The sequence below is a fragment of the Microtus pennsylvanicus genome, chromosome X (assembly GCF_037038515.1).
Source record: "Microtus pennsylvanicus isolate mMicPen1 chromosome X, mMicPen1.hap1, whole genome shotgun sequence".
NCBI classification, from domain to species: Eukaryota; Metazoa; Chordata; class Mammalia; order Rodentia; family Cricetidae; genus Microtus; species Microtus pennsylvanicus.
This window is the reverse complement of record NC_134601.1, coordinates 83,955,396-83,967,857: the sequence shown is the minus strand read 5'-3', so window position 1 is coordinate 83,967,857 and position 12,462 is coordinate 83,955,396. Positions and strand designations below refer to the sequence as shown.

The 12,462-nt window shown below is 43.5% G+C and overlaps 1 protein-coding gene across 1 annotated transcript; it reads left to right on the top strand.

Moving 5' to 3' along the window:
* The first annotated feature begins 1,359 nt into the window (after nt 1-1,359).
* LOC142840389 (testis-specific protein TSX-like) lies at nt 1,360-10,100 on the top strand. The gene is made up of 5 exons (XM_075956932.1): nt 1,360-1,453; nt 3,416-3,452; nt 4,703-4,787; nt 8,979-9,076; nt 10,022-10,100. Exons 1-5 carry the CDS (start codon nt 1,360-1,362, stop codon nt 10,098-10,100), a joined length of 393 nt encoding a protein of 130 aa, XP_075813047.1.
* The last annotated feature ends 2,362 nt before the right edge of the window (nt 10,101-12,462 follow it).

Below are 12,462 nucleotides of genomic sequence, written 5' to 3'. Positions count from 1 at the left end.
TGGCTGGTATATCGAGTCAAATTCTGTAGTGAGGTCTTGCTGGTTTTGTAAGGTAGGGGAGTTCAATATTTGATTCACTGGAAGGAAGAACACAGGACACCCCACTTCCAAGCATTAGCTAGGTCAGACATTTTCCTGCTACTTCCAAGTGAGTTGAGGGAAAACCTAGTAGCAAGTGTGTTCTAAGCCCTCTCATGGGGAAGCACCTTTAGGGTAGGTGCTACTAAAGTGTGGTATTCCTCAGTTCCTGACTCAGTTCTCCACATATCGCTACCATTGTCTTACCCTCTGCCCCACACAACCCCGCAGCTCCTGCCACCAGCTCTACCTAGTATGGCGCTCATCCCAACCTCATGCCCACTCCCCACGAGACCCACTCCTATCTTGTATGCTCCTCGCATACTGCTGGGTCCACTAACATTGTGTGCCAGTTGGTTGTTCAGGAGACTCAAGCTCCGCAATGGTCCTGTGGCTTTTGTAAAGTAGGGAACTCAATTTCAGTATCTGGCACCCGTGGAAGGAAGGGTGTAAGAGTACCTCCTCTGCTCCCCGGCCGTCCCTCGCCCCCCAGCATTAACTAAAAGTCAGATATTCTTTTAGCATGTCCGCCCCAGCTGAGGGAGAACCCAGATGCCAGTTTTTTCTATGCCCTTGGAGGATAGGAGTAAAGGGTACCGCCGACATGTAACCTTTTCTTATCCGACTCCTCCACAAACTTGTACCTGCAGCTAGGAGGAAACGGCTCCTGACACCAGCCTATCTCCTCGCCTCCGGCCCTCACCTCCCATGGTCCAGTAACCCACGCTCGGTACCCTTCCAACACCACTGCTGACCCCACCCATCCTCCTGTCATGTACAAGCAATGCCAGGAAACCCGTGTGTAAGGGGCAGATTGGGAAGGGCAAGCTCCACGGTGCTAAGTTGGTGGTGAGTTGGTGGCAAGGTGGAAGCTCTGGTACCTAATCCGGTAAAAGGAAGCCTATAAGACCTACCACCTCACCCTGGTCGATACTGACTAGATCACTGAGCTTTTAATACTTCCACCGTAGCTGAAGGGAACTTAGAAGTCAGTGTTTTCGAAGACCTCCACTGAAGGTAGGCCTTTAGAATACTACAGAGGTGTTACATTCTCTGGTTTTACCCATTTCCCAACACCCTGGTCTCTGGCCTGGGGCCTGGCGTCCTTACCCCGACCCCACCCAAGCCCCACCCTTCACCATATCACAAGCACATTTGAGAGGCTGCAATGAAAGCCTGAAACTCTGGCTCGGCTCATAGTAGCCACCTAGACTTGGGTACCAGCTCCTCCCACGGGTGCCCCCATCCTGTTCCCAAACTCAGAAGCCTAATTCCACAACCATGTCTGAAGAGCAGACACCCCAGACGTCCGAAACAGAATGCCGCACAGTGGATTCCCCAGAATTTGAAGATGAAGAATGCTGGCTTTACAACGGTAAAGGCCTGCTTTTTTAGCACGACCTAAAGGAGGAAAGCGACCCTTCTGGTCCTGAATTCAGAGTTTCTTTCAAATTCCCCAGGATCAAAGGGGAAACCATGTCCTCTCTCCCCAGTTTTTTTGTTTCTCATACCACCTCGCCCCTGGTTTCTAAGTAATGCCATCCTAGAATCCTTAGTTCTCTCTCAAACTGTCAAACTAAGTCAGGGAGTCCCTTTAACTGGAGGCAGCCAGAATGATGACCAACACAAACTTTTACGAATGAACCAATCAGCATTACATCCTAAACCATGTGGAACTGCAATTGGAGACTGTTGGAAAGGAGCATCCTTCCCGAGATTAGAACGTACCAGTGTAAACTGGTAGTCACCGTCCCCGCTCTACTTTCCCCTAGAATGGGAGCCACCTGATACTGCTCCCCATCAAACTGAGGGACCCATTCAACAACAACAAAAGTCCTATAATCTGAAACATTGAACGTACTTTGGATTCACTTTTTCACCTTAGTACAGTGAGCTGGATCCCAGCGGTAGTGGTGGCACTCAACTTTCAGAATACAGAGGCAGGGCAGATCTCTGAGTTTGAGGCCAGCAAGTTTCAGGACAGCCAGGACAAGACAGAGAAACCCTGTACTGGAAAAACAAAACCAGCCAAACAAGACAGAAAGTACTCTGGAAGTGGTGGCACACACTTTTAACCCCAGTACGTGGGAGGCAGAAGCAGGCTGATCTCTGAGTCTGAGGCTAGCCTGGTCTACACAGAGAACGCCAGGCCAGTTAGGGCTATATAGTGAGAATGCCTCAATAAACAAACAAACAAATAAATAAATAAATAGAGTGGTTTAACCTTCTGACATAATAGCCTCACCTGCCGCAAAATCCGCACACTCTTGCTTCTATACCTTCTAGAATATGCAATGAGAGATGTGGAGATATCTTCAAAGTGTTTGACTTTAAACGTATTAAATACGAGTTTTATTGCATTCAGGTCTGTATATGTTTAATCCTCACTGCCTTTTTTTCCCCTTGTTTCATTCACAGTGTTGGAATCAAGCTTATGCCTTCCTCTGCACTGGGCAAGTATTCCGCCCCGAGTCCACCCCTAAAACCACCCTGGGATTTTTGTTGCCTTTGTTGTTATCATGTTAGTTTTTTTTATGTTTTGCCAATGTAGGCTTTTTTTTTTTAACAAACTGTTAAGCTTTCATAGGAATGAGCTGCAGCAGTTCAGGTATTCCTATTGGCTCTCACAAAAGTGCTTCTCTGGGTGGAGCTCTTCAGGTGAGCTCAGGTACCTTTCTGCACAGAATCCTCCTTTTTCTTTCTTTCTTTCTTTCTTTCTTTCTTTCTTTCTTTTTCTTTTTCTTTTTTTTTTTTTGTTGTTGTTTTTTGAAACAGGATTTCTCTGTAGCTTTGGAGCCTGTCCTGGAACTAGCTCTTGTAGACCAGGCTGGCTTCGAACTCACAGAGACATGCACCACTACTGCCCGGTTGCATCCTCCTTTTTCAGCTCATTTTTCTTCACCTGTTTCAAGAAACTAACTTGATTCTTAAAGTGCTGAGTATGTGCCATACATCCATCAATTTAGGTATAAAAGGTTTTTCCAAGTTTACTCAGAGTCAAAAGAATAAATAAAAATATTTTTCTTAATATACATAAATGCAAATTTTAAAACACTAAAAAAGTAGTGAAGGACAAATTAAAAAAATTTTTTTTTCTTCTTTCATATCCTTGGCAGTTTAAAGGGTCTAATGGTACTGCAGGCCCCAATTCCAAAATGGGTGACTATTACTTCCTCTCCTCCAACTATTCCATAAACTGTTATAAAATCTCAATTATGTTTAGGTTTGGCAATATCATTCCGCATGTTCAAGCCCAAGAGGCCCCCAAGCCGCTGCCTCTCCTTCCTACCACCATTTGCTTTACTTCTGCATTTCACACTTTATTTTTCATTTACAGATGACGACATGGAAACTCAGAAGGACAAATCCCTGGGGTAAGTTATGCCACATTTCCCTCGCATCAATAGTTGTCATCTTGGGGTTGGCAGCTAATTCCAACTGAACTGGTCAAGCAGGACACTTCCCAAACGACCTTGTTACATGTTGTGATAAGCAGCACAGAAATGTACACTTGATGGGGCACACGAGAACACCAGCTAGGATTTATCAGACTTTCTTTGCCAAGAGAAAAGAGCCTTTGGTTTTGTCACTGAAACTGGTAACTTGCTGTGTCTTTTTTTTTTTAAGTGCTACTACAGTAAGACTGCAAAGCTTCTTTAGATTTTTATTTTTCGTGGGGTTCTGAAGCCCTCATTATGAACATGGTGGGTAGCAAGTTCTCTTCTGTACTCAGTTTTTACTGGGGGTCCCTCCAAGGCCAGGTGCATTCCAGTTACTAAGGCTCGGAGTGAGCCACAATGGCTCAGAGAACTGATAACCAAATTCCCAGAAACTCAAGGAGAAAACAGTTTAGAAGTAGCTTAGCCTCAGGTCCTGTGTATTTAATGATGAGAGCGGAGGGCGGGAGCAGAAGCACAGCTCTAGACTGCTTAGAGAAGCACACATTCTCCTCTGCAGATGCTCTAGGGTCAGAATCTCAGCAGAGCTAAAACACTAGTGACCACTGACAAATCTCTTTCTGGGAGGAATATTGGGAATCAAACTGAGGCTAGTAATGTGGCCTGAACCCAAAACAAAAACAAAATGCATAAAAATCCAAAACTGAAGCTTTTTAAAGGGAATCCATGAAGAAAAACAAAGTGGAGAGCAAAATACAAGTAACAAGTGAGCCAGTTAAAAGCACAACAAGCCAGGCAGTGGTGGCGCACGCCTTTAATCCCAGCACTCGGGAGGCAGAGGCAGGCGGATCTCTGTGAGTTCGAGGCCAGCCTGGTCTACAAGAGCCTAGTTCCAGGACAGGAACCAAAAAGCTACGGAGAAACCCTGTCTCGAAAATCAAAAGAAAAAAAAAGTGCAACAACATTTGGGGCCAATTAAAGTAGAACAAAGTATAGTCGACAGATTCATCTCACTATTTCACTTTCTTAATCTAAATGAAAAAGTTGATCTAGGTGCTACCCTTCAGCCTAAATATTCTGTTCAATGCATTTTCTGAATTCAATCACAGTTATTCAATCAGCACCAGACTGTACTTTAGTTTTAGTGCTTGGGTTTCTGAATTGCATGCAATCTGGTGTTGTGAAAAACTCTCCAGTGTGTTGACTATTGTGATACTTTTCTCTAGCTACACCGAGTCATTTCTGCGCTTGCAAGACATCCTTCAAGAGAACAAAATCAACAGTATTGATGATAGCAACACTTGCCAGGCTGTAAGTGGGACAAGGAAGACAGAAACACACCAAGATGTGGGAATCTGAAAAACACATCAAATGGCAAGGGCGTGGTGGTGGATTCTAAACATGCTAGAATAGATATGGTATTAGGCTAATGATGTCTGCTGAAAACTGAGCCTCACTGCAAATGTATTTAACTAATCAATTAAGTACGTTCAATATTTTTTATCCCATAAATCCTTCTGTTGCCGGGTGTGGTGGTGCATCCCTTTAATCCTAGCACTCGGGAGGCAGAGACAGGCAGATCTCTGTGAGTTCAAGATCAGCCTGGTCTGCAAAGTGAGTTCCAGAACAGCCAGAGCTGTTACGCAGAGAAACCCTGTCTCGGGGGCGGGGGGGGGGAGAGAATACTTCTGCTGGACAAATAAAATAAACTACTTAGAGAGTATTCTCTTTGTCTTGCTCTTCCCCTGCCTGCTGGTGGAGATATTTTTAGAAGCTAAAATAGGAAAAAACAAATATACCCATGTGATTTTCCCTTTTGAAAAGCAGGCGCTAGCTATGTTCACGTATCTACAAACTGGAGTTTGATTCCAGGGAAGATCATCTGATCTAGTAAATCATACTGTGCTTGAATTGCTTGTAGAATTGCAACATGTGATTACAAGATTTTCTCTTGATGGAGGATAAAGTACCTTCTAGGGAATCCCATTAGATTTGTGAGTAGCTCTGCAATTGCAGATTTTTACTTATGCTTAGTAGGGAGCTATCTTGCTATACCTTTAACCTATTTATTTTAATTCGGCTCCTTTGAACCACTGCTATAACAAATCTAATGCTGCTTCCACAGAAATAGTCCTTCAAACTTTTTGTTTTGTTTTGTTTTTTGTTTTTCAAAACACGGTTTCTCTGTGTAACAGTCCTAGCCGTCCTGGAACTCACTTTGTAGACCAAGCTGGCCTGGAACTCACAGAGATCCACCTGCTTCTGCCTCCCAAGTGCTGGGATTAAAGGTGTGCACCACCACTGTCTGGGTAGGCCTGCAAACTTTTAAAGATTTGTTTTATTTTTGATTATGTGTATATGTGCATGTGTGTGCAGATATATGCATGTGAGTGCAGGTATCTACAGAAACCAGAGGTGTTTGGCACTGGCTACTCCTGGAGCTGGAGCTCAAAGTGGCGGCTCATCAAAGTTTGGTCCTCTGGAAGAATCACAAGCATTCTTAACCAGCCCCAAGCCTTCTCGTCACTATCACATTAGGCTTAAATCCTCTCCAAGATGGATCATGCCATTCCAAGTCCTTCATATAACTTGATTTAGAGTCTTTTTCCATTCCAGTTCTCTAAACGCATATCAGTTTGAAAATTTGTCAAGTGAGACTTTCTAAAAATGAATGCAATATGGGCTGGAGACTTGGCTAGGTGGTTAAGAGTTCTTCTGCTATTCCAGAAGGCCTGAATCTGATTCCCAGCACCCACATTGTACAGCTTACAACCTTTTCTTTTTTTTTTTCTTTTTTTTGCTTTTTCAAGACAGGGTTTCTCTGTGGTTTTGGAGCCTGTCCTGGAACTAGCTCTTGTAGACCAGGCTGGTCTCGAACTCATCTCACAACCTTTTCTAACACCCAACTCCAAAGGGAGGGAGTTCTTATCTCTGGCTTCTGAAGGCACTATCACCCATATATTCTCACATGTAATTCAAAAACCTTTAAAAAAATCAATAAGAACTTCTTAAAATTCCATATATTTCTTTATCTTCTGTGAATATTTGGGTATTTGTGTGGAGGTCAGAGGACAACTTGAAGATGTCAGTTCTCTCCTCCCACCGTGTGCTGCTCAGTCTTGGTGGAACGTGCCTTAACCCTACTGAACCATCTTGCTGACGCCATATGTCTTGATTCTTTTTCATGGGTTCTGAGGGTCAAACTTGGGTTGCCAGGCTTTCATAGCTAGCACCTTTATAGCCACTAAGCCATCTCTCTTGCCCTCAACATGTTATGTATCTTAAACAAATGTGATTTTAATGTATTCAGTACGACAGGATATGTCTAATTTGATAAGACCAAAGTAAAGTCTTGCCAGTTTTAAATGGTCCCAATTTTAAAATATGAAATTTAATAGAAGTAAGTGTATGTTTAGCATAAAAGTAGTTATACACATAAGAATTGTTATGCATTGTTTGTGGTATATAGCCTAAGAATTTTCCTTGTTAGTGCACAACATGAATAAGCTGTAAAGTGTGATTGTACATGTAGCAAGTTTATTCTTGGCTAGATACACGAGCATAGTATATAGAAGGAACGGGTGACAGTCCTACCTTACTTACTATATTTCAGTCAGTTCTGGAATGCTGTGTATTTTTACTATCATTTTCTAAAATGTGGGTCTGTGAAAAAACTTTTTAGCCCATAAAAACTTTTATTAAACCGGACACGAAGCTCGGTGTGGTGTCCCAGGCCTTTAATTCCAGCACTCCCAGGAGGCGGAGACAGGCAGAGATATCTGTCAGTTCAAGGCTAGCAGGTGTACTGAGGAGTTCCAGGACAGTCAGGGTTACACCCAGAAACCTTGCCTTAAAAAGCAAAAACAAAGCAAAACAAGCCAGAGGTGGTGTCTTGAATCTGTAATCCCAGCATGCCTATGGTGAGATGGGAGGCAGAGACAGCTATGTCTGGCAGCTTGTAAGCCTGCTAGTCTCAAGTATGCAACGTGGCAGAAACAAGAGCTACCCTGTCCCAAACAAGGTAGAAGGTGAGAAGCTGCCTTCTGACACATGTCTTTCTCTCTTTTTCTCTCTCACTCCCCCCTCACACAGACACACACATACTTTAAAATTTAAACATAAGTCACAGCACAGCATGGTCTTGTGTGCTCAGATACCAGCAAAAGAAACATAGACGTGACGAATGTGATATTAGAGGGATAATGCAGAGGGTATGTGCTTAAAGCTTTGAAGTAGGAAGGCGTCAACGTGCAACCTCAGCTAGGAAATTACACATTGGGTGACAAATTTTTCACCTCTCTGTGCATATCTGAAATGACCAAACGCACTGAAAGAATTGTTTTTAAGTGTTACAACTAAATTTTAATAAATAGGTGAATTTGCAAGTATACAATACATGAATATTAAGGATTTACTACCAAAGTAATGATTCTTTTCGGGTAGCAGCTACAGGTCTACCCTGAAGCCAGGGCCATAGCCCTAGAGAGCTGAGATGAATGAGGCCTAGATGGATATAACCTCTTTCACTCTGTCTTTTTTTTCTGAGAGACACTCACTATGGAACACTGGCTGCCCCAGAACTCGCTACGGTAGACCAGGCTGACCGCAAACTCACAAATTGCAATTGCATTTGCCTCCAGAGTGTTAATAAGCTGGTAGCACTGGCCTTGAGCCCTGAGCCCTGCCTCTGCCTCACCAGTGCTGGGACTGCAACCACATTCATATTTCCTTTTGAGATTTTGAAGGAAGAAAAGTAGTCAGCATTAATAAAAGTAAATTAAGGATTATTGTCAGCAACCAAGACCACTAAAAATATTCTAGAACCAACTCAGGCCTCCTCAGGGTATCTGGTGCTTTCATTAATGTGAGCAGTTTATTATTTTGTTTTTTTTCTAGACAGGGTTTCTCTGTTTAACATCTCTGGCTGTCCTGAAAGTAGCTCTTAAAGACCAGGCTGGCCTCAGAGTCCCAGCGATTCACCTATCTTTGCCTCCTGAGTGCTGGGATTAAAGGTGTGCACCACCACCACCCAGCAAACAATGTATTATTACAAAAACCCAAGGCCCATTTTCTCCAAAGTTTTCAAGGTAGCCACTTACTGATGGGTACCGTGATGTAAGAGAGGAAGAATGGTCAGGTTATAAGGTACAAATGTTTACTAAATTTTGTTCCAACATTATTTTCATCACTTAAGACTATCAACTGTAGGATTAACATTATGACAGAAATCTTCCTTTGATGGCCAAAAGTTCTGTCTACTTCCTTTTTTAAAAAAATATTTATTTATTTATTATGTATACAATATTCTGTCTGTGTGTATGCCTGCAGGCCAGAAGAGGGCACCAGACCTCATTACAGATGGTTGTGAGCCACCATGTGGTTGCCGGGAATTGAACTCAGGACCTTTGGAAGAGCACTGCAATGCTCTTAACCATTGAGCCATCTCTCCAGCCCCCTGTCTACTTTCTTTTGACTTTCCCCTGTGTCTTTATCACTCTGTAGGGAAGTGCTAAAGAAGATTGCAGTCACAGTGACAGCAATATTTATGATAACGTGAAAGTTATCATTGGCAACATAAAAACAAACCCCTCCATGTATATGTATGTAACCTTAAAAGTCCTTGGGTTGTGGGACATCTGGGGATGGGGAGAGAGAAATAAAGGGAGTCACCTCTCCTTTAACTGTTCTTAACGTTATCCTTGGTGCCTGCTGGAAAGAAATGTAGGAAGAGGATAAAGTCTGTACTTAGAACTGTTGCACACAGCACACTATAGCTTTTATGGAGGCCATTGTTTTCACCTCTTCCGTTGTATGTGGACCTCTTCTCACAGATGATTTTGGACTTAAATTATTTAGGATTTTACTTTTGTGAGCATGGCTGTCATTTTTGTAGGAAATCAGAGAGTTCAAAGAGTAAAAGAGCCCACAAGTCTATTTCCGCTAAAGCAGTGTCCTACAGCAGCCCTTCCGTGCTCTGTTCTCTTAGTACTGTTTTTTCCCCAAGTGCTAGTAGAGGTACACGTTTGACGTCCCGCTTTTTTCTCTAAACGGAGAAATAGGTAAGATAGTGCATGCCTTTAATCCCAACACCTGGGAGGCAGTAGCAGGAATATTTGTGTGTTCTAGGTCAGCCGGATTGGTTTGCCTCCACCTCCAGAAGCTCTGGTGAGACAAAGGCTGACCTTGAGCTCCAGTCAGCCCCTCCTCCACCTCACCTTGCCTGGGACTCCACCTGTGACACGCGTCACCTCCTACAGATTTCTGTTGGGGAGCTTCTGGAGAGCCTGAACTACCGAGTGGCTTCCGGGCCAGTTAAGGAGTTAGGGAGATAGCCTGCCTGCATTTTGCATGGCTAATTGTTCAAACTCCCCACCCCCACCCCCTTTAAGGAAAATCACTGGTCTGTTTACTATTTGATAAACAATAAAAACAGTAGCACTAATGAAACCTTTATCAAAACCTCCAGTTCTTTCTTTGGCCTTTTCTGTTATACATAACACTGAAGTAAAAAAAAAAAAGTAATTTTCACATTCTCTGTATTCTAGGGAGATGCTCACTGATCTGAACTCAGAAGGTGAACAAGATGTGGAAAGAACTGCACCAGGTATCTTTCTTGCCGTTTGAATTGTTATTGAAGTCATATGTTGCATCCTTGCAGCCTGACAGCTATGCAAGGAAAGCACTCATACTCATAAAAAATTTTTTTAAATGCCTTTAAAAAGTTAAAGACAGGGCTGGAGAGATGGCTCAGAGGTTAAGAGCATTGCCTGCTCTTCCAAAGGTCCTGAGTTCAATTCCCAGCAACCACATGGTGGCTCACAACCATCTGTATTGAGGTCTGGTGCCCTCTTCTGGCTTGCAGGCATACACAGACAGAATATTGTATACATAATAAATAAATAGATAAATATTTTTTTTAAAAAGTTAAAGACATTGCAAGTCAGGTGTAGTGGTGCATGCCTTTAAGCCCAGCACTCCAGTACTCAGAGAGTCAGGCAGGTATCTTCACAGGTCAGCCTGGTTGATAGAGCAAGTTCCAGGAGACCGAGGGCTACATAGTAAGACCCTATCTAAACAATAAATAAGTAGACAGTCAAGGGATAATCAGGATGTAGCCTACTTGGTAAAGTACTTTCCTTGCATGCATGAAGCCCTTGGTTCAATTTGTCAGTACCACAGAAGCAGAACGTGATGTGATCCCAACATTCGGGATACAGGAGGGACCCTGTCCCATTCCAAGGATGACCTAGGCAGGCAAGGATCATTGAGGATAAGGAAGGGCTTCAGGCAGTCACTATTCCCAAGAATCACACTGTGCCTTGGCCACAAGGGAGGACTTCAGCTCGAGGACTGTCCCTGGTAGTGTATAGTACCTTTTCTCACTCAGACATCCCCAGAAAAGTATCCCTTCTCTCTCCTTTGTTAACCAAGTCCAAGGCTCTACAACAAGGGCAAGGAGAAATCCAAGGCTCTACAACAAGGGCAAGGAGAAACCCCAGTCGGCTGGTCCAGCCAAGATCCCCCAGTGAGCAGATGAATGTCTTCACAGGTAGGGACTGGATTAGGGGTAGTAGCTAGCTATCAAAAGAAAGAGAACTGAAAGGATGTGGGAGGAGCTAAGACTGCAAATTTGGAAGGTCCTGCCGGATGTGTTCAAATCCCACTAAGCTACTAAGCTGCGTCATTATCCTTATCCTGGAACCAGAATCCCTGAGGCATTCTAATCAGAAACGCAATCCACACCCGGGGCTTAGGAGCTAAGGAAGGACTGAGCAGAATCTTACTCCCCAACCCCCACCCAGTCCTGCTCCTTGGAGACTCTGGCTTTCCAGAACTCAGAGTTCTGAGTATACAGACTAGACCCACTGGCCCACACTCTCCATATCCTTGCTGCGCAGAATGGAGGGGACAGGAAAAGCTCTCTCCCATAGAGAACTAAAACCATGAAGCTGGAGAGATGGCTCAGTAGTTAAGAGTTCATATTGTTCTTGCAGAGAGCCCAAGTTTGGGCCCCAGCACCTGAGTGGAGTTGCTCACAATCACCTCTAATCTCAGCCCTAGGGGACCCAACACCCCTGGCCTCTATAGGCACTAGCACTCATGTAGGTAGCACACAGAGACATAATTTTTTATCAGCTAAGCCTGGCCTTAGGCAGAACTGAAATCTGCTAATTTAAATCAATGTGACTTTTCTATCATCCACTTGTCTTAAAAAGCTGAAGCTACACTTTACACGAAGGAAAAAGGTATCTCTATTTTTCAAGACAGGATTCATTTCTGTGTAGCCCTGGCTGTCCCGGGACACACTCTGTAGACCAGGCTGGCCTCTGCCTCCCAAGTGCTGGGATTGAAGGCTTGCACCACCACCACCCTGCAGGAAAAAGATTTTATGGTTCCTGTAGTGCCTTCACTCTTTCACAGCACCGAAACTTTGGTTAATAATACCAGCTCAACCCTCTCCAGCTCCACAGAATGCGTTTTCACTTAGGCATCTCAAATAACTGAAATATTGATGTCTGGCTTTTAATAGAAAGAATCAGCTGGGCAGTGATAGTGCACACCTTTAATCCCAGCACTTGGGAGGCATAGTCCAGCCTGGTCTATATAGTGAGTTCCAGGACAACAAGGGCTACACAGAGAAGCCCTGTCTCAAAACACTGGAGAGAGAAAGAGAATCAGCAAGACTTAGTAATCCTTGGTAGGTTCCTTTTAAAGATGTGTAGAAGGGAGACATTACTGGAAAAAAAAAAGAAAATTACTAAAAGCCTTTCTTCCACAGATAATGCCATGAATTCAACTGATTAAACAAGGATCAAAAACAGCTTACCATCACCTGTCCTCATGCATAAATGAAGTTGTAATGAAAAAAAAAATAACACCAAACTTGTTTTAAAGACAATGGTATCATCTTTACTCACATACTGAAAGCAAATCTATACCAAACTGCTAAAACAAGTGGAAACTACTTGAGACCAGATGTAAAGTG